Source organism: Odocoileus virginianus, chromosome 21, assembly GCF_023699985.2.
Source record: "Odocoileus virginianus isolate 20LAN1187 ecotype Illinois chromosome 21, Ovbor_1.2, whole genome shotgun sequence".
In the NCBI taxonomy this organism is placed as follows: Eukaryota; Metazoa; Chordata; class Mammalia; order Artiodactyla; family Cervidae; genus Odocoileus; species Odocoileus virginianus.
Genome location: NC_069694.1, coordinates 33,410,001 through 33,433,588, shown reverse-complemented (window position 1 = coordinate 33,433,588; position 23,588 = coordinate 33,410,001). Strand labels below are relative to the sequence as shown.

The window sequence follows — 23,588 nt, the reverse complement described above, 5'->3', positions numbered from 1 at the left end:
TTGTGGATGTGACTGGTGATGGAAGCGAGGTCCGATATTGTGAAGAGCAATATTGCATAGGAACCTGGAATGTTAGGTCCATGAATCAAGGCAAATTGGAAGTGGTCAAACAGATGACAAAAGTGAACACTGACATCTTAGGAATCAGCAAACTAAAATGGACTGGAATGGGTGAATTTAACTCAGATGTCCATTATATATACTACTGTGGGCAAGAATCCCTTAGAAGAAATGGAGTAGCTATCACTGTCAACAAAAGAGCCTGAAATGCAGTACTTGGATGCCATCTCAAAAATGAAAGAATGATCTCTGTTCGTTTCCAAGGCAAGCCATTCAATATCACAGTAATTCAAGTCTACGCCCTGATCAGTAAGGCTGAAGAAGTTGAAGTTGAATGGTTCTATGAAGACCTTCAAGACCTAGAACTAACACCAAAAAAAGATGTCCTTTTCATTATGCAAAAGTAGGAAGTCAAGAAATACCTGGAGTAATACCAAGCAAATTTGGCATTGGAGTACAGAATGAAGCAGGGCAAAGGCTAATAGAGTTTTGCCAAGAGAATGCACTGTCATAGCAAACACCCTCTTCCAACAACACAAGAGAAGACTCTACATGTGGACATCACCAGATGGTCAACACTGAAATCAGGTCAATTATACTATTTGCAGCCAAAGATGGAGAAGCTCTATACAGTCAGCAAAAAGAAGACTGGGAGCAGACTGTGGCTCTGATCATGAAGTCCTTATTGCCAAATTCAGACTTAAATTGAAGAAAGTAGGGAAAACCACTAGACCATTTAGGTATGACCTATATCACATCCCTTTTGATTATACAGTGGAAGTGAGAAATAGATTCAAGGGACTAGATCTGATACACAGAGAGCCTGATGAACTATGGTCAGAGGTTAGCAACACTGTACAGGAGACAGGGAGCAAGACCATCCCCAAGAAATAAAATTCTCTCCATCAGTGGTTCTCAAAGGGAGGCTGCTTTCCCCTGAGAGGACACTGGCAGTGGCTGGAGACATTTTTGACTGTCTTGCCTAGTGAGGTGCTATGAGAATTTAACTGGCAGAGGTCAGGGATTCTGCTAAACATTCTACAGCACACAGGGCAGCCCCTCATAACAAAGAACAACCTGGCCCAAAATGCCACCAGTGCCAAGGTTAAGAAACCCTGGTAATTAAAAAGGCCCATGCATTGATTGTAACTGACTGTAACTATGGCAAACAGTGCAATACCAAAGAGTTGTGAAAAACAATAAGGATTTTTATGAGCTTACTTGATTTCCAGGATATATATACATACTGCTAAGTTAATAAATCTCATCTATGACAGAGAATGAGATGGTTGGATGGCATCACCGACTCAATGCACTTGAGTTCGAGCAAGGTCCAGGAGTTGGTGGACAGGGAAGCCTGGAGTGCTGCAGTCCATAGGATCACAAACAGTTGGACATGACTGACAGACTGAACTGAAGTTAATAAACCAAAGAATAAATGTACACATACATCTGTACATACATATTATTTATTCATACACAGCACAAGATACAGAGTGCTAACTTCTGTGTAGCAAAGAAGAAAAAAAAGACACATGAAAAAAAAACAAAGTATGACGAAAAACTAACTGGTTAGTTCTGAGGTGGGAGAAGGAAGACGCTGGTAGGAGAAGGGACAGGAAGTTAATACTTCTCTGTGCTTAGATGCTCAGTCGTGTCCAACTCTCTCCAACCCCATGGACTGCAGCCTGCCAGGCTCCTCTGTCCATGGGATTTTCCAGGCAAGAATACTGGAGTGGGTTGTCATTTTCTACTTCAATTCTTCTCTAAGCACATTCTATGTTGAGTTTTGACTTTTGGAACCATGTCAATATTTTAAATATTTGAAGGTAAAATTTTTTCTAAAAAGGGACAAGGGGAAAAACCCTAAAAGGAACACAAACAAAAATTAACATACTGAACTACACTTAAAGTGAATAACAAAGAAATATTTCAATAAATAATCTAAGTACTGTAACCATACACCTTCACCTAAAGACAACATAAAACTTACAAATCTTGAACTCTTAGTGGGCTTAATAGTCAAGCAGTATGACAACAGCAATTCTGAAACTATTATATGTACACTAGGTGACTGAACAAATTAGCAAATATAATGATACTGATAGAAACAGAGTTCTCACTATTAGAGAAGGAAATACAGAGGAGAGGCAAGGGAGAGTCTTAAAGTGTTAGGTCAGAATAAAATATATTATTACAAGCTTATGATTTTAAAAGCAACAACAAAACCCCCACAACATTCTCTCTCATATCCTAGCCCATTCGTGCTGCAAGGGCAATGACAATCCCGTTTCACCCAACAGCAAAGGAAGAACACACATCATCCCCAGATTTCCAAATGCCATTCCTTTACAAAGGTGCTACTTGAAGAAATGGTGAATTCTAACTTCAGGCTTGAGAATTCAACTTTGGCCCAATAATTTAGTTCAGTTCAGTTCAGTCACTCAGTCGTGTCTGACTCTTTGCAACCCCATGAGCAAGCCTCCCTGTTCCACACCAACTCACAGAGTCCACCCAAACCCATGTATATTGAGTCGGTGATGCCATCCAACCATCTCATCCTCTGTTGTCCCCTTCTCCTCCTGCCCTGAATTTTCCCCAACATCAGGGTCTTTTCAAATGAGTCAGCTCTTCACATCAGGTGGCCAAAGTATTGGAGTTTCAGCTTTAGCATCAGCCCTTCCAATGAAAACACAGGACTGATTTCCTTTAGGATGGACGGGTTGGATCTCCTTGCAGTCCAAGGGACTCTCAAGAGTCTTCTCCAACACCACAGTTCAAAAGCATCAATTCTTCAGCGCTCAGCTTTCTTTATAGTCCAACTCTCACATCCATACATGACCACTGGAAAAACCACAGCCTTGACTAGATGGACTTTGGTGGTAAAGTAATGTCTCAGCTTTTTAATATGCTGTCTAGGTTGGTCATAACTTTCCTTCCAAGAAAGTAAGCGTCTTTTAATTTCATGGCTGCAATCACCATCTGCAATTATTTTGGAGACCCCAAAATAAAGTCAGTCACTCTTTCCCCATCTATTTGCCATGAAGTGATGGGACCAGATGCCATCATCGTAGTTTTCTGAATGTTGAGCTTTAAACCAACTTTTTCACTTTCATCAAGAGGCTTTTTAGTTCTTCTTCACTTTCTGCCATAAGGATGGTGTCATCGGCATATCTGAGGTTATTGATATTTCTCCTGGCAATCTTGATTCCAGCTTGTGATTCCTCCAGCCCAGCGTTTCTCATGATGTACTCTGCATATAAATTAAATAAGCAGGGTGACAATATATAGCCTTGAAGTACTCCTTTTCCTATTTGGAACCAGTCTGTTGTTCCATGTCCAGTTCTGTTGCTTCCTGACCTGCATACAGGTTTCTCAAGAGACAGGTCAAGTGTCTGGTATGCCCATCTCTTGCAGAATTTTCCACAGTTTATTGTGTTCCACACAATCAAAGGCTTGGGCATAGTCAATAAAGCAGAAATAGATGTTTTTCTGGAACTCTCTTGCTTTTTCGATGATCCAGTGGATGTTGGCAATTTGATCTCTGGTTCCTCTGCCTTTTCTAAAACCAGCTTGAACATCTGGAAGTTCACAGTTCACTTATTGCTGAAGCCTGGCTTGGAGGATTTTGAGCATTACTTTACTAGCGTGTGAGATGAGTGCAATTGTGCAGTAGTTTGAACATTCTTTGACATTGCCTTTCTTAGACACTGGAATGAAAAACTGACCTTTTGCAGTCCTGTGGCCACTGCTGAATTTTCTAAATTTGCTGGCATATTGAGTGCGGCACTTTCACAGCGTCATCTTTCAGGATTTGAAATAGCTCAACTGGAATTCCATCACCTCCACTAGCTTTGTTTGTAGTGATCCTTCCTAAGGCCCACTTGACTTCACATTCCAGGATGTCTGGGTCTAGGTGAGTGATCACACCATTGTGATTATCTGGGTTGTGAAGATCTTTTTTGTACAGTTCTTCTGGGTATTCTTGCCACCTCTTAATATCTTCTGCTTCTGTTAGATCCCTACAATTTCTGTCCTTTATTGAGCCCATCTTTGCATGAAATGTTCCCTTGGTATCTGTAATCTTCTTGAAGAGATCTCTAGCCTTTCCCGTTCTATTGTTTTCCTCTGTCTTTGCACTGATTTCTGAGGAAGGCTTTCTTATCACTCCTTGATATTGTTTGGAACTCTGCATTCATATGGGTATATCTTTTCTTTTCTCCTTTGCTTTTCGCTTCTGTTCTTTTCACAGCTATTTGTAAGGCCTCCTCAGAAAGCCATTTTGCTTTTTTGCATTTCTTTTTCTTGCGATGGTCTTGATTCCTGTCTCCTGTACAATGTCATGAACCTCTGTCCATAGTTCATCAGGCAGTCTGTCTATCAGATCTAGTACCTTAAATCTATTTCTCACCTAAACTGTATAGTCATAAGGGATTTGATTTAGGTCAATTTGATTTATCTGAATGATCTAGTGGTTTTCTCCACTTTCTTCAATTTTAGTCTGTATTTAGGAGAGAAGAACAAAACAAAACCCTATGGAGAGAAAAATAAACTCTCTTACGCATTGTTGATAAATTCATAATACTAATCTAAGGTATCAGTTCAGTTTAGTTGCTCAGTCATCTCCGACTCTTTCTAACCCCATGATCTCCAGCACGCCAGGCTTCCCTGTCCATCACCAACTCCTGGAGCTTGCTCAAAGTGATGTCCATCAAGTCAGTGATGCCATCCAACCATCTCAACCTCTGTCATCCCCTTCTCCTCCTGCCCTTATCTTTCCCAGCATCAGGGTCTCTTCCAATGAATCAGTTCTTCACATCAGGTGGCCAAAGTACTGGGGCTTCAGCTTCAGCATCAGTCCTTCCAATGCATATTCAGGACTCATTTCCTTTAGGATAGACTGGTTTGATCTCCTTGCAGTCCAAGGGACTCTCAAGAGTCTTCTCCAACACCACAGTTCAAAAGCATCAGTTCTTGGGCGCATCAGGGGTGTAGAAACTGAGAAAATGAAAGTGTCAGTCTCTCAGTCATGTTCGACTCTTTGGAACCCCATGGACTGTAGTCTGCCAGGCTCCTCTGTTCGTGGGATTCTCCAGGCAAGAATATTGGAATGGGGTCCCTTCTCCAGGGGATCTTCCTGACCCAGGACTCGAACCTGGGTCTCTCGCATTGCAGGCAGATTCTTTTCTGTCCCAGTCATAGGGAAGCTATGTAGAAAGTGAGAGACATCCTAAAATACCTGGTTTATTACCTTCACAAAGTAACGAAAATCATGGTAATCAAAAAAAAGGCTGAGAAAATTTCAGATTAAACCAGACTAAAGACACATGAACTAAACCCAATGCATGCTGCTAGAGAAAGTTTTATTATAGAGTACTACCAATATATGATTCATGGACTAACCACCTGTTGTTGAAAACAAACTATTTGTCATGTGCTCATCAAAAGATAAGGAACTTAAACCAGAAGGAAAAACAACTACATTACTAAGCACAAAGCTTAGTTCAGCTGATTTTGTTTTTCATTACAAGACATTCTTGCTGGAGGAATGAGTACACCGATTTACATTTTAAGGGTAAACAGGTTTGATCCATGGTCCAGGAAGATGCCACGTAACGTGGGACAACTAAGCTCGTGCACCTCAACTACTGAGCCTGTGCTCTAGAGCCTGTGAGCTGCAACCACTGAAGCCTGAGTGCCCAGAGCCCATGTTCTGCAACAAGAGAAATCAATGCAATGAGAAGCCTGAGCACTGCAACTGGAGTGGTCCCCACTCACTGCAACTAGAGGAAGTCCAGTGCAGTCATAAAAACATAAATAAAAATACAATAATTCTTATTATATGAAGGTGAAAAGCAAATATGGGAAAATGTTAACAATGGGTGAATCTTTTTAAAAGGATTGTGGAAATTGGTTATTCTTGTAACTTCTCTGGAAATTTAAATTCTTTTCAAAATAAAAAGTAAAATTTGGAGTGCTAATGTATCAATTTTCCTCAGGATCTACCACATAGGATCATCACAATTTTTTATTTCACAGTGAAATTCAGGACAAAGGCATGTTCACCTAAGCTTATGCACAAAAGGAAATTCATTTTAAGAGGAAATCCTCATCGTGGCAGAGGACAGCCTTGATCTCCTGCATTACCCTTTCCTCATGTAGCCTCTGATCACACAACCTTTTGTGTGGAGTTTTACCTCAACGACTGCTCCTTCTTAGAATCTTCTACAAGTTTCTTCTCATGTCTCTCTGTTCCTAAAATCCAGAATTCCTCTGGCCTAAGTCCTTCAACCTGTTTTTCAGCTATACTACAGTGTCTCTTAGTGATTTTATCTAATCACGTATACCTTTTAATATCAAGGGGTTCGATCCCTGGGTTGGGAAGACCCCTGGAGAAAGGAATGGAAACTCACTCCAGTATTCTTGCGTTACTGGCTATAGTTCACGGGGTCGCAAAGAGTCAGACACGACTCAGCGACTAACAGTTTTCATCCTGACAACACCTAAATTTAGATGTGGAACCTAGACCTCTCTCCAGAACCTAATGTTACAAATCTAAATTGCCTACCTGACACATCCACTTAGATGTCCAAGAGTCTTATCAAACACAGCATGAGACTGAACTGTCGATCTTTCCTTCTAAAGCTGCTCTCCATCACACTCAAGACAGTAGAGTATTCCTTATCCCAGTTACTGTTACATCCATCCTTCCAGTTGCCCAGGTCAAATTATCTTAGGGTCATCTGGACTCCCTTCTCTCCCATTCCATTGCAATCCATCAAAAAGGCTCTCTGCTCTACCTTAAGTGTATATCCAGAATCTAACTACTACTTATTCATTCCCATAGGTTCAAGAATGGTCTAAGTTTCCATCCTTTTTTTTTTTGCCTTGGTTATTACAAAAGTATTCATGACTCTACTACCACTCCCCTATACCCTTTAAGACGTTTAAACATCAATCAGGTCGTTTTACTCCTCTGTTTAGTATGCTCCTTTAGCTCCTTTTATTCTCATTCAGAATAAAAGCCAAATAGCCTATGGGCTTATTAACTTGATAAAAGTCCTTTCCCTATTCGACTCCTCAACTTGTGATCTTAGATCCTTCGCTTTCTAGCATTAGCTGCACTCAGTCAGTTTAGTTCGGTCGCTCAGTCCAACTCTTTGCAACCCTATGGACTGCAGCATGCCAGGCCTTCCTGTCCATCACCAACTCCTGGAGTTCACCCAAACTCATGTCCATTGAGTCGGTAATGTCATCCCACCATCTCATCCTCTGTCATCCCCTTTCCTCCTGCTCTCAATCTTTCCCAGCTTCAGGGTCTTTTCCAATAAGTCAGTTCTTTCCATCAGGTGGCTAAAGTATTGGAGTTTCAACTTCAACATCAGTCCTTCCAATAAATACTCAGGACTGATTTCCTTTAGGATGGACTGGTTGGATCTCCTTGCAGTCCAAGGGACTCTCAAGAGTCTTCTCCAACACCACAGTTCAAAAGCATCAATTCTTCAGCACTCAGCTTTCCTTATAGTCCAACTCTCACATCCATACATGACTACTGGAAAAACCATAGCTTTAACTAGACGGACCTTTATTGGCAAAGTAATGTCTCTGCTTTTTAATATGCTCTCTAGGTTGGTCATAACTTTCCTTCCAAGAAAGTAAGTGTCTTTTAATTTCATGGCTACAGTCACCATCTGCAATGATTTTGGGGCCCCCCAAAATTAACTCTGTCACTGTTGCCCCATGAGGTTTTGCCATGAAGTGATGGGACTCACTACTTTCTCCCTAAACAGGCATAACACCACTAAAGGTCACTAAGCAGGATATTCCTAATGCCCCTCCTACCATATTCACATCTCTGCTCAAGCATCATCTACTTAATGAAGTTTTTTCCAACCATGTACTTTATCCTTGGCCCTTAACCCTGGCCCCAAACCCTGTACCCCCTCCCCCCACCCTTTGCCCATTATTATTTGGCATACTGCATTTTTTATTTATTTACTACATTTCTATCTATCATACAAGCTCTGTACTAGCTCACTGAATATGTCCCCAGATTCAAGAACAAATCAGGAAGTAGTTACAAATGACCAAAGGTACTTGTTAATATAAATTCCCTATCTATGGAGAATGAAAAGATTAAATATTTACTCTCACGGAACTTTTTTTTACTGAAAATCAGAACTGAGGGAATTCCCTGGTGGTGCATTAGTGAGGACTCTGGTTTACTGCTGTGTCCTGGGCTCAATCCCTGATTCAGGAACTAAGAACCCACAAGCCAACTTGTGAGGTCAAAAAAAAAAAGAGAGAGAAAATCAGTCATCCAGAATCAATCTCTCACACACACACATACACACAAACATGTACATACACACACATTTATCTGTTTATGTCTGTTAGGAAAAAATGACCAAGATGCAGTCAAGAAAGGGAAAAATGGGGGGTGGAAATCATAAAAAGTTTTCAAGATATGATAATTTTTTCTAAAAAAAAAAAAAAAAAAGATAAATAAATAAAAGGGTTTATACATGCAAATATAATGAACCTATTAAGTTGCTTACACTATAATCACCGTGTCTTTGTTGAATTTTTTCTCTTGAACTGTAGTGGAGCAATTTGGGGAAACAACATCTTCACTATCAGAAGACAAATCAATGTACTGAATCCCTCTTTGATTCTTGAAATATGATATACTTGCTTTTCTGTCATTTTCCGGAGTTTCTGGAACACTAGAATCTTCTGCAAAAGACAAAAAGCAGAAAGGCATTTTGAGCAACCTGAAAATAAGCCAAATTTTGTTTTTGCAAATCTGTCTTAGCACAATCATGTGCCAAAAATCTTTAGCTTCATTCATGGTTCCATCTTAAACAAGGTGAAGCTGCTCAGTCGTGTCCAACTCTCTGCAACCCCATGAAGCCTACCAGGCTTCTCCGTCCATGGGATTTTCCAGGCCAGAGTACTGGAGTGGGTTGCCGTTTCCTTCTTCAATCTTAAACCAAAATCCCTTCTAATTTTTAAAGAAAAAATTAATAGCCAACCAGTGCTGGCATTAAATGATTTTCCACTTCAGAGGTTACTTATTAGCAAGACCTTAGTGGACACTGCAACACAGCGGCTTGTATATTTCAACCCTTGTTCCTCCCAGATTCTCCTTCCTAGTACTCAGTTCTTGCCTAAGAGAACACAGGACACTAGAGCCCGAAAGACTTGAATTTCAATCCCATGTCTCAGCCACGTTACTTAATCTAAACCTCAGTGTCCTCTATAAAACAGAGATGCTAATCATCACAGGGTTAATGTGCACATAAAATTAGAATGTATATTAAGAATTTAATTTGGTAATTGGCAATATCCAACATACCCTAGCTTTATGCAAATATTGGTGTTATGGGTCAAATTATGTCCCCTCCATAATTCCTATGCTAACTAGAGAAGGAAGAAATGAAGAACCCCAGGGTCAGTAGAAGGAAAGAAATCTTAAAAAATTAGGGCAGAAATAAATGCAAAAGAAACAAAAGAGACCATAGCAAAAATCAACAAAGCTAAAAGCTGGTTTTTTGAAAAGGTATAAATAAAATTGACAAACCGTTAGTCAGACTTATCAAGAAACAAAGGGAGAAGAACCAAATCAACAAAATTAGAAATGAAAATGGAGAGATCACAACAGACAACACTGAAATACAAAGGATCATAAGAGACTACTACCAGCAGCTATATGCCAATAAAATGGACAACTTGGAATAAATGGACAAATTCTTAGAAAAGTATAACTTTCCAAAACTGAACCAGGAAGAAATAGAAGATCTTAACAGACCCATCACAAGCATGGAAATCGAAACTGTAATCAGAAATCTCCCAGCAAACAAAAGCCCAGGACCAGATGGCTTCATAGCTAAATTCTACCAAAAATTGAGAGAAGAGCTAACACCTATCTTATTCAAACTCTTCCAGAAAATTGCAGAAGGCAAACTTCCAAACTCATTCTATGAAGCCACCATCACTCTAATACCAAAACCAGACAAAGATGCTACAAAAAAAAAAAAAAAAACTAAAGGCCAGTATCACTGATGAACATAGATGCAAAAATCCTTAACAAAATTCTAGCAAACAGAATCCAACAACACATTAAAAACATCATACATCATGACCAAGTGGGCTTTATCCCAGGAATGCAAGGATTCTTTAATATCCGCAAATCAATGTAATACACCACATTAACAAATTGAAAGATAAAAACCATATGATTATCTCAACAGATGCAGAAAAAGCCTTTGACAAAATCCAACGTCCATTTATAATAAAAACTCTCCAGAAAGTAGGAATAGAAGGAACATACCTCAACATAATAAAAGCTATATATGACAAACCCCCAGCAAACATTATCCTCAATGGTGAAAAATTGAAAGCATTTCCCTTAAAGTCAGGAACGAGACAAGGGTGCCCACTCTTACCACTACTATTCAACATAGTTTTGGAAGTGTTGGCCACAGCAATCAGGGCAGAAAAAGAAATAAAAGGAATCTAGATAGGTAAAGAAGTAAAACTCTCACTGTTTGCAGATGACATGATCCTCTACATAGAAAACCCTAAAGACTCTACCAGAAAATTACTAGAGCTAATCAATGAATACAGTAAAGTTGCAGGATATAAAATTAACACACAGAAATCCCTTGCATTCCTATAGATTAACAATGAGAAAACAGAAAGAGAAATTAAGGAAACAATACCATTCACCATTGCAACAAAAAGAATAAAATACTTAGGAGTATATCTACCTAAAGAAACAAAAGACCTATACATAGAAAACTATAAAACACTGATGAAATAAATCAAAGAGGACACAAATAGATGGAGAAATATACCATGTTCATGGATTGGAAGAATTAATATTATGAAAATGACTATACTACCCAAAGCAATCTATAGATTCAATGCAATCCCTATCAAGCTACCAAGGGTATTTTTCACAGACCTAGAACAAATAATTTCACAATTTGTATGGAAATACAAAAAACCTCGAAGAGCCAAAGCAATCTTGAGAAAGAAGAATGGAACTGGAGGAATCAACCTGCCTGACTTCAGGCTCTACTACAAAGCCACAGTCATCAAGACAGTATGGTACTGGCACAAAGGCAGAAATATAGATCAATGGAACAGAATAGAAAGCCCAGAGATAAATCCACGAACCTATGGTCACCTTAACTTCGACAAAGGAGGCAAGGATATACAATGGAAAAAACACAACCTCTTTAACAAGTGGTGGTGGGAAAACTGGTCAACCACTTGTAAAAGAATGAAACTAGAACACTTTCTAACACCACACACAAAAATAAACTCAAAATGGATTAAAGATCTAAATGTAAGACCAGAAACTATAAAACTCCTAGAGGAGAACATAGGCAAAACACTCTCCGACATAAATCACAGCAGGATCCTCTATGACCCACATCCCAGAATACTGGAAATAAAAGCAAAAATAAACAAATGGGACCTAATTAAACTTAAAAGCTTTTGCACAACAAAGGAAACTATAGGTAAGGTGAGAAGACAGCCCTCATAATGGGAGAAAATAATAGCAAATGAAGAAACAGACAAAGGATTAATCTCAAAAATATACAAGCAACTCCTGCAGCTCAATTCCAGAAAAATAAGTGACCCAATCAAAAAATGGGCCAAAGAACTAAACAGACATTTCTCCAAAGAAGACATACAGATGGCTAACAAACACATGAAAAGATGTTCAACATCACTCATTATCAGAGAAATGCAAATCAAAACCACAATGAGGTACCATTACACGCCAGTCAGGATGGCTGCTATCCAAAAGTCTACAAGCGATAAATGCTGGAGAGGGTGTGGAGAAAAGGGAACCCTCTTCCACTGTTGGTGGGAATGCAAACTAGTACAGCCACTATGGAGAACAGTGTGGAGATTCCTTAAAAAACTGGAAATAGAACTGCCATACGACCCAGCAATCTCACTGCTGGGCATACACACTTAGGAAACCAGATCTGAAAGAGACACGTGCACCCCAATGTTCATCACAGCACTGTTTATAATAGCCAGGACATAGAAGCAACCTAGATGCCCATCAGCAGACGAATGGATAAGGAAGCTATGGTACATATACACAATGGAATATTACTCAGCCATTAAAAAGAATTCATTTGAATCAGTTCTAATGAGATGGATGAAACTGGAGCCCATTATACAGAGTGAAGTAAGCCAGAAAGATAAAGACCAATACAGTATACTAATACATATATATGGAATTTTAAAAGATGGTAATGATAACCCTATATGCAAAACAGAAAAAGAGACACAGATGTACAGAACAGATTTTTGGACTCTGTGGGAGAAGGCGAGGTTGGAATGTTCTGAAAGAACAGCACCGAAACAAGTATACTATCAAGGGTGAAACAGATCGCCAGTCCAGGTTGGATGCATGAGACAAGTGCTCAGGGCTGGTGCACTGGGAAGACCCAAAGGGATAGGATGGAGAGGGAGGCAGGAGGGGGGATTGGGATGGGGAACACATGTAAATCCATGGCTGATTCATGTCAATGTATGGCAAAAACCACTACAATATTGTAAAGTAATTAGCCTCCAACTAATAAAAATAAATGAAAGAAAAGTATTAAATTACATTACACCCCCCCCCCCCCAAATTCCTATGCTAAAGTTCCCACCCCCATCACCTTAAAATATAACATATTTGGAGATAGGTCCTTCACAGAAGTGGCTAACTTAAAATGAGTCAGTTAGGTTAGTAACCTAATCCAAAATGACTTGACGTTCTTCTAAGAGAGAGAAACCAAGGATGTGTGTGCGAGGAAAGGCAACATGGGCACACAGTGAGAAGGAGGCTGAGGAGAAAGGCCTTACAAGAAACCAAACCCATCAACACCTTGATCTTGGACTTCTAGCCTCCAGATATGGGAGAAAGTAAGTCTGCTCTTTATGTCACTCAGTCTGTGTTTGTTATGGCAGCCCTCACTAATAAAAGTCAGCATCACTTGTTTATCCAAAACAGGTGAACATAATGCTATTGCGGTCTCCTCTCTCCAAGGGCTGAGTTTCAAAATTATTCTCCCTTATATACAGGAGGAGGAATTCCTGATTTAAGGAATTCATATTAAAGTGGTCAGTGTCCTGGTTTAGTGAATATAGCTATCCTGCAGTATCTAGAGGTTTAGGGAGACTGGTTCCAGGACTTTGCACACTCTCAAAATGTGGGAATGTTCAAGTCCCTTAAATAAAATGGTCCTGTATTTTCATATAACATATGCACACAGCTGGATTACTTATAATACCTGATTCATGTAAATTCTAAAGACTTGTAAATACACATGTGAAAGTTACATAAATAGTTACACTGTGTGTGTGGCAAATTTGTTTTGCTATTTGGAACTTTCTGGAACTTTGCTTTCTGAATATTTCCATTGTAGCTGATCTGTATATGAGAATCCATAGATAGGAGGGCCAATTAATGATACATTTTAAAAAGGAATGATCACATGAAAATTTAACTAAAAAGTACCAATTTAAAAAACAACAGCTACCATTAGCCACTGTTCAGTATCAAGTCCAGAAGTGAAACACATTTTCAATACTTAAAATAACCCCAAGGGGACATTATATCATCATTTTATAGATACACTAAGATTCAGAAGAAGCAACTTGTCCAAAGTCATACAAGGGAAAGTATCAGACCTAAAATCCAAGACCCAGAGTCTAAACCCTGGCATGCTAAAACTCTTGACCTTCCTGCAATTAACTGTCATAAAATGATAGCAATCACTATCATAAGGCTCCTGAGTCATATTTGTAAATAACATTAACCAAGGCTTACATAACCAATCTCTTAGAGGACACAAAACAACATTTTTCTTCCTGCAATGAAGTCCTAGCAACATTACTGAAAAGGAAATCACAAAACTGTTCAAACAGAACAATTTTATAAATGTTGAATGTGCCTGGGGTGAAAAACCACTTTGGGAAAAAAAAAACCAAAACACAGCTATGTTAACTGCCATTTGTATGAAGACACTTACAAATTCTGATAATTAAAATGACAGTCTAATTCTTATTCAATAAGTATTAAAGGTACTATGGATTCTGCTTTGTAAATTTAACCTAAACTTAATGTATGTAATTCAGAAAACTAAGATCATGGGCTCTGGTCCCATCACTTCATAGCAAATAGATGGGGAAACAGTAGAAACAGTGGCTGACTTAAATTTTTTGGACTCCAAAGTCACTGCAGATGGTTACTGCACCCATGAAATTAAAAGACGCTTACTCGGAAGGAAAGTCATGACCAACCTAGACAGCATATTAAAAAAGAGATTACTTTGTCAACAAAGGTCCATCTAGTCAAGGCAATGGTTTTTCCAGTGGTCATGTATGGATGTGAGAGTTGGACTATAAAGAAAGCTGAGTGCTGAAGAATTGATGCTTTTGAACTGTGGTGTTGGAGAAGACTCTTGAGAGTCCCTTGGACTGCAAGGAGATCCAACCAGTCCATCCAAAAGGAAATCAGTCCTGAATATTTATTGGAAGGACTGATGTTGAAGCTGAAACTCCAATATTTTGGCCACCTGATGCGAAGAGCTGACTCATCTGAAAAGACCCTGATGTTGGGAAAGATTGAAGGCGGGAGGAGAAGGGGACAACAGAGGATGAGATGGTTGGATGGCATCACCGACTCAATAGACATGAGTTTGGGTAAACTCTGGGAGTTGGTGATGGACAGGGAGGCCTGGCGTGCTGTGGTTCAAGGGGTCGCAAAGAGTCAGACACGACTGAGCAACTGAACTGAACTGAATGCATATAATTTTAACAGTTCAGCAAGTGTCCAGCTTTTTTGAAAAGGGCTATGACAAAATGGGAGAAGGAAATGGCAACCCACTCCAGGGTTCTTGCCTGGAGAATCCCAGGGACGGTGGAGCCTGATGGGCTGCTGTCTATGGGGTTGCAGAGTCGAACACGACTGAAGCGACTTAGCAGCAGTAGCATGACAAAATGATTTGGATTGTCCACTTGTCTTTAAAAAGCTTCTTTATTCAGAGTGAAGAACAAGCTTTTCAAACAAGTCTTACTGTTTGTCAGGCAGCAACGGGTGGTAAAAATTCTATTAGTGAGTAGTAGGAGCACTAGAGTTTCTTGAACTGATTGTATAGTCATCTTTTCTTTAATCTTCTCCTCTTATCTTCCCAATCCAGTGATCAAATCCAGGTCTCTCAAAGTGCAGGCAGATTCTTTACCATCTGAGCCATCAGGGGAAGCCCAAGAATACTGGAGTGGGCAGCCTATCCCCTCTCCAGGGGAACTTCCCCACCCAGGAATCAAACCAGGGCCTCCTGCATTGCCTGCAGATTCTTTACCAGCTGAGCTATCAGGGAAGCCCTACTTATTATATACAGATTATAATACAAAGTATATGGTGAAGATGTAATTTTAAAATTCACATTTAATAGGCTTCATTAATAAGACAGGAAAAAAAGTTGGGCTTTCTTATGGGCTTCCCTTGTGGCTCACCTGGTAAAGAATCCACCTGCAATGCGGGAGACCTGGGTTCGATCCCTGGTTGGGAAGATCCCTTGGAGAAGGGAAAGGCTACCCACTCCAGTATTCTGGCCTGGAGAATTCCATGGACTATTTAGTCCAGGGGTTTCAAAGAGTCAGACATGACTAAGTGACTTTCGCTTTACTCTCTTACAGGTACTGAATTACTAAGAGCTTTTACTGGATATGCAATGTTCACCATCAAAAAATATACATTAGATTGGTTCAAGAGAATAGAGTAGGAGGACACGTGTTCATCTCCTCCTGCAATAGCACCAAGATTGCAACTAGCTGTTGAACAACCATTAACAGGAGGATGCTGGAGCCCACCAAAAGAAAGATACTCCAGACAAAGAAGCTGCAAGCAGATGGTAGGAGAGGTGCAATCACAATAAAATCAAATCCCACATTCACCAGGTGAGTAACCCACAATCTGGAGAACAATACTAAAGAAGTTCTCCCCCTATTGTGAAGGTTCTGAGCCCCATGTCAGGCTTCTCAACCTGGGGATCTGGTAAAGGGACTGGGAATCCCCAGGAATTCAAACTTTGAAGGCCAGCAGGATTTGATTATAGGACTTCCACAGGACTGGGGTAACAGACTTCACTCTTGGATGGCACAAACAAAATCTTGAGAGTATCAAGACCCAGGGGCAAGGAGCAGTGATCCCACAGGAGACTGAACTAGACCTACCTGCTAGTGTTGGAGGGTCTCCTATGGAAGCGTGGGTTGGCAATGGATGGCCGCGGGGACAGAGGCACTGGCAGAGGCAGTCCTGGATGGTGCCCCTTAGGATAAGCCCTCTTGGAGGTTGCCATTAACCCGACCATAGAGCCACAGACCCCAGGGCTGAGTCATCTCAGGCCAAATAACTAACAGGGAGGAAGCACAACCCCACACATCAGCAGATAATTGGATTAAAGTTTTACTGCCCACCACAGTAAGTCCCAGTTTTTCCCATGCCCAGGCCCCCCCATCAGGAAACTTATACAAGCCTCCTAGCCTCATGCACCAGAAGGCAGACAGAAGAAGCAAGAAGAACCACAATCCTGCAGCACTAGAACAAAAACCACATCATAGAAAGTTAACCAGAATGAAAAAGCTGAGGGTTATGTCCCAGATGAAAGGACAAGATAAAACCCCCTGAAAAACAACTAAATGATGTGGGGATAGGCAACCTTCCAGAAAAAGAATTCAGAATAATGACAGTGAAGATGATCCAGGATCTCAGAAAAAGAATGGAGAAGATGTAAGAAGTATTTACCAAAGACCCAGAAGTACTAAATAACAAAGATGAACAATACACTAGAAGGAAGCAATAGCAAAATAACTGAGGCAGAAGAATGGGTAAGTGACCTGGAAGACAGAATGGTGGAAGTCACTGTTGTAGGACAGAATATAGAAAAAAGAATGAAAAAAAAAAAAAAATGAAGACAGCCTAAGAGACCTCTGGGACAACATTAAACACACCAACATTCACATTACATGGGTCCCAGAAAAAGAGGGGAGAAAAGACCTGAAGAAATATTTGAAGAGATAAGAGCTGAAAACTTCCCTAACATGGGAAAGGAAATAGTCAACCAAGTCTAGGAAACACTGAGAATTCTAAGCAGGATAAACCCAAAGAGGAAAACACCAAGACACAGAGTAATCAAAATGACAAAAATTAAAGAGAAAGATAACATATTAAAAGTAGCAAAGGGAAAAATGACAACATACAAGGGAACTCTCATCAGGTTATATTAGCTGATTTCAACAGCAACTCTACAAGCCAGAAGGGAACACGACATATTTAAAGTGATGAAAGGGAAGAAACTACAATCAAGAATACTCTACCCAGCAGGACACTTGTTCATATTCGGTGGAAAAATCAAAAGCTTTCCAGACAAGCAAAAGTTAAGAGAATTCAGCACTACCAAACTAGCTTTACAACAAATGCTATAGGAATTTCTCTAAGCAGTATGCACGAGAAGGAAAAAGACCTACAAAAAATAAACCCAAAACAATTAAGAAAATGGTAATAGGATTGCGCGCTCGCGCGCGCGCACGCCTGTGTGTATATATGTGCGCACGCGCATGTGCGTGCGCTCAGTTGCTTCAGTCTTGTCCAACTCTTTGCAACCTTATTGACTAAAGCTTACCAGGCTCCTCTGTCCATGGGATTCTCCAGGCAAGAATGCTGGAGTGGGTTGCCACTCCTCCAGGGGATCTTCCCAACCCGGGGACTAAACCTGCCGTACATATTGATAATTACCTTAAATGTAAATGGATTAAATGCACCAACCAAAAGACAGACTGGCTGCATGGATGAAAACATGTGCATGTATGCACTTCCACTTATCACATCACTCTACTTAACCCCCCAAATTGTATGTAATTATTTTATATTGTTAGGTTAATCATGTTTCCATTATGGCTTGCAATTGTAATTATCTTTTATTTTTTGTCTGGCTATTGATTGTGAAAACTGATAAACATCTTTTGCTATTGTGGGAAAAAAAAATCCATATATACATGTATACATTAAACATGTATACTACCCTGAACCAGGTGGCACCCCCACAGCCTGATTGGCAAGTGACTAACAGTAGAGGAAACAGTTTGATAATATGGGGGAATGAGGGAAGATTATAATACAAAAGCATTTCTCAAATGAAGGACCTCTTTTAAACTTCTCACTTTTAAAAAAATGAGGGTTCCACAAGAGTCTTTGCTTTTGCTGGTTATATCTATAATATTTACCTCTGCTGCTGCTGCTAAGTCGCTTCAGTCGTGTCCGACTCTCTGCGACCCCATAGACGGCAGCCCACCAGGCTCCCCCGTCCCTGGGATTCTCCAGGGAAGAACACTGGAGTGGGTTGCCACTTCCTTCTCCAGCGGATGAAAGTGAAAAGTGAAAGTGAAGTATCTCAGTCGTGTCCGACTCTTAGCAACCCCATGGACTGCAGCCTACCAGGCTCCTCCATCCATGGGATTTTCCAGGCAACAGTATTGCAGCCGGGTGCCATTGCCTTCTCCGAATATTTACCTCATTAGAAAATAGTAACTAAGACAATGTTTAAGGATTTATTTAGGATGTCCCTGGAGGTCCAGTGGTTAAAAAGCCTCCTATCAATGTGGGGGACATCAGTTCAATCCCTGGTCCAGGTAGATTCCCCATGCTGCAGGGCAACTAAGCCTGTGTGTCACAACAAGAGAAGCCACTGCAATGAGAAGCCGGCGCACCACAACTAGAGAAAGCCTGACCGCAGCAACGAAGACCCAGCACAACCATAAAGAAAATAAGAACAAAAGGCAGGAAGGAATTCTTAAAAAAAAAAAATTATAAGGAAACTATATTCCTTCCTCCCCCTATCCCTCAAATTCAGTGAGACAAGTAGCACTGTTTTAAATCTGTGAAGATTCCTGGTTTAATAGAAGACAGCTAGATTCTCATATCTGTTTGTGCAATTATCTGTTGAAGTATATTGTGTTTGTTTGGTTTACAAAGGAAATCATGCCTCACCACAGTTATACAGTTAAAGGAAGGAATATTTTTTTAAAATAAAAAACAGCCTTTTTACTTTACTGTGGATATTTTTTGACACTGAACCCAAATTTGACAGATGGTAGTTCTTCTAAAGGTTGCTGCAATGTGGAGTCTTAAATGATGCGAATGAACTTTTCATTCTGTTACATTAAAACCCTCTAGTCAATCTTACACTTTAACAGCCCCTTAACCCATGCATTAATTTTTTTAAAGCATTGTATGCATTATCTTTTGGAAAATATTGGTTCACTCAGTGATTAATGCATATCTTCCAAATGTTGACACATGTCATATTTTATTATGAAAATGACATTCATTAATCTCACCATTGATCTCCAAGTATCTGGAGATTGTCAAAATCACATTTGTAGATATATTTTCAAAAACTCAAAAGTTTTCTTTGAAACTAGAATTTTATCACTTGCAATAAATACTGTCAGTTGTTTTCCTGATATCAGTACATTGTTTTGGAAAAAAAAAAAAAAAGTCTGTTAAATACCTGTCTACATAATGTGGTTTGTCAGTCATTCTTTTAAGTAAAAATGGTGTTCTGTGAAAGAATGACAAGCTCAGCTCAGACTTAAAGCAACTGATCAAAAGCTTTCTCCTGAGACAACTACTCACTCCAGCATGCAGCAAAGGGGAGTTCACATGTTGTTTCAAAAAATATTACAATGGTGCCTACTGATAAAGGTTGATTTATTAAAAACTATTTTCACTGTTTCATCAAGAACATTCTTAAGTGAAACTGACATTTAAAAATTTTAAGGATACAACGACAATTTAGAACAGCTTGGAATCTTGGCCTCAATTTATGCTAGGGCACTAGCAGTTTTACCTACCACTGCTTTTGCATCATCAGTGCAAATACCAACATAGTGAAAAAGGTAAGCAATGTCTTAATATTATTACGAAATAGTTTTGACCATTTTGGGTCCTAGGGACCTCAAAAATTCACAGGTCATACTTTTGAGGACTAAAGGGATATAGTAAGAGCTTTATATAAAGTATCAACTTTCTAGTATCAATAATCTGGAATTAGAATAGTGCTCAAGTGCTTAGACTTGTTTGTTTTGACTATTTTCAGAAGTAAACAACAGGAAAAATAGCTAACAGCCAATGACCAAAGAGATATTCCTGATGTAATGACGCTTTTTGACCCAAGCAAAGAAGCACTTTTAAGCAGCAGCACAAAGGAGACAGGAAGGAAGCAAAAAAGAAAGCTACAGAAATGAGGGAAACAACGGTGAAAACTATAAACAATTATAAAAGACACTGGCTACTACTCAACTCTGACTTTGTTGCATGCCTGCTGTATTTAAGGCACTGTACCAGGAGGTGGGGGATATTAAAGAAAAAAAAAGGCAAGTTACAGCTCCACTTGCCCTAAAGAAACTAATAATAGGAGCTAAATAGCCATGTACATAAGTAGCTATGTCATGAATCATAATTTGTGCCATATGAGACGAATCAACAAAATGCTAAAGGAACATAAGGGAAAACAGCTTGTCCTTTCATGTAAAAATTACTTAAAAATCCGGTTTTAGAGACAGAAGATGGTATTTTCCCATTAACAAAGGCAATGGGAACCTATATCATTAGCATATGCAAGAAGATTTCAAGGTTCAAGGGACTAAGTCCAAATGAAATTCTCCATTAGTGGTGTGCAAACAGAAGACAAACTTATATCCTAAATTTTCCCAGTATACATTTATTCATTTTCATATCTAAGTCTACCATAACACAAAAGAAGAATTTAAACACCTGCCACTGATTCTACCTTTCCAAGGGATCCCAGATTAAAAACTATTCAAAAAAAAAAAAAAAATCACTGCTGGGAAACTATGAATTCACACAGAAAAGTCTAAATCGATTTGTTAATCCATGAATAAAGGTGATGCCAAAGTAGAAAGAAAACACTTAAACCTTTGATTCTGCCCTGCAGACTTACATAAGTGTGCCTTTTTGCCCATTTTGATATTCTAATTGTGTACTGCTCTACATGATTCAATTCTCTAATATGGCAACTGACTTTCACGGCTGTTCCTTTGAATACCTAGTGAAGCGCATCACACAACTGCCCCTCTGAATGGTTTATCACCAAAAAAACAGATGATAAATTCTGGACAGTCTTGGGCTTCCCTGGTGGCTCAGTGGTAAAGAATCTGCCTGCCAGTGGAAGAGACCTGGGTTCGATCCCACACGCCGAGGAGCAGCTAAGCCTGTGTGCCCCAGCTACTGAGCCTGTGCTCTAGAGCCTGCAAGCCTGAATGCGCTAGAGCCTGTGCTCTGCAAGGAGAGAAGCCACCGCAATGTAAAGCCTGTGCACCACAACTAGAAAGAAGCCCCCGCTCATCACCAAAAAGCCTGCAAGGCAATGGAAGACCCAGTGCAGCCGAAAATAAAAATTAAAAATTAAGAAAATACAATCTGGACAGTCTTAATTTGAATGCCATAGTAGACAGGGATCTTCAGCATCTCAGATAAATCAAACTATCTCTGATGAAAGCTCTCGAAAAAGACAAAGAATACACTGAATAAAAGATTGAAGAGCAGTTTCTAATACACTAGCTTAAAATGAGAAAGAAGAAACATTTCAGGCTTAAGCCAAAAGAAAAGGGAAAGGTAAATAGAAAAAATGTAAAGGAAAGAGTCATGTGATTTATGATGGACAAGGTCAAAGTGTTAAACCTGAAAAGTACTTTTTAATAACAGAATTTATATCTACAATAAAAATATAACTGACATGTACAAATACATTCTAATAATGAAATGCATAAACATGACAGGATACACAGAGCAAAAAGTCAACAGAGACAAATATGAGGCTTTAATTCTCTTGTCTAAACTCTTAATAGAAAAGACAGCACCAAAATAATTAAGATATAAAAAGATAGGTTTTAAACTGTTTTGACTCGTACCCACTGTAAGACACATTATGGATTATGACCCTAAACACACAGATCACTAGATAGAGTTATATAACAAAGGTCTCACAGGCTTTACTGTTGCACTGTGATAATTTTCTATTTATTGCACTCTATGAAAAATAAGTTATATGCATTCGGCCAGAATCCAAGAAACTGACTTTATGACATGTTTGGAATCCAGTTTGAAAAAAATGATATAAATAATAACGCATTATTTTTGACATATAAGTAAATGTGAAATTAGATTATGCTTTTTCAAGTACTCAGAGCTTTTATAGAAATTCTTTAGTAGGCCAAAAAGAAGATCTCAGTAAATTCATCAAAGATGAAATATTACAGACTACATTCTCTGGTCACAAAAAGTAAAATTGGAAGTAAATGTTAATAAGAATGTTGAAGCAAAATTTCAGTTATTTGGAAATTAAAGCAACAAACAAACAAGAAAAACAAAAAGAAACCACTCCTTTAAACTTTTAGGTCCAAGAAGAAGAAAAAGCAAAATACATTAAAATCTACAGTACAGGAATACCTCTTTTCTTGCATTTCACAGATATACTGTGTTTTTTTTTTTTTACAAATTGAAGGTTGATGGCGCCGAATGTTGAGCAAGGTTACTGACATTTTTTCAAACAGCATTTGCTCACTTCATGTCTCTGTGCCATATTTTGGTAGTAATTCTTTTAATGTTTCAAATATTTTATGGTGATGTTTGTTATAGTGATCAGTCATCAGTGATCCTTGATATTACTGTTGTAGTTGTTTTAGGTACCGCAAAAGCACCCATATAAAATGGCAAACTTAAGTGATAAAACGTTTTATGTGTTTTGACTACTGCACCCACCTGCCATTTCCTTCATCACTTTCCACCTCTTCCAGTTTCCCTATTCCTTAAGACACAACAATAAGTTAGGTCAGATACTAACCCTCCAATGGCCTCTAAGTATTCAAGAGAAAGGAAGAATACCACATTCCTCTCTCTAAATAAAAAGATGGAAACGTTTAAGATTAGTGAAAAGGCAGGTCAAAAGCAAAGACAGGCTGAAAGTTAGGCCTCTTACAGCAGTTAGCCAAGACGTGAATGCAAAGGCAAAGCTCTGGAAGGAAATTAGAAATTCTACTCTAGTGAACCTACAAACAGGAAGCCAAACAGCTTTATTGCTGATATGGAGAAACTTGTAGTGGTCTGGATAAAAGGTTAAACCAGCCACAGCATTCCCTTAAGCCAAAGCCTAAAGCAGAGCAAGACCCTATCTCTTCTATTCTATGAAGGCTGATAGAGGTGAGGAAGTTGCAGGGAAAAAGTCTGAAGCTTGAACAAGTTAGTTCATAAGGCTGAACAAAAGCAGTTGTCTCTGTAACCTAAAAGTGCAGGATGAAGCAGGAAGCACTGATGTAGAAACTGCAGCAAGCTATCCATAAGATCTAGCTAAAATAATTACGGAAAGTGGCTACACTAAATAAGAAAGTTTCAGTGTCAACCAAACAACCTTCTAATGGAAGAAGAT

The 23,588-nt window shown here is 39.2% G+C and overlaps 1 protein-coding gene across 2 annotated transcripts in view; it reads right to left on the bottom strand.

The window, feature by feature from the left end:
- Positions 1–23,588, bottom strand: part of SMARCAD1 (SNF2 related chromatin remodeling ATPase with DExD box 1) — a 92,590-nt gene that overhangs the window by 60,582 nt on the left and 8,420 nt on the right. For both annotated transcript variants that reach the window (XM_020909422.2, XM_020909423.2), the window contains exon 3: positions 8,619–8,796. In XM_020909422.2, coding sequence (XP_020765081.2) covers positions 8,619–8,796 — 178 coding nt within the window. The remainder of the gene's footprint in view (positions 1–8,618; positions 8,797–23,588) is intronic.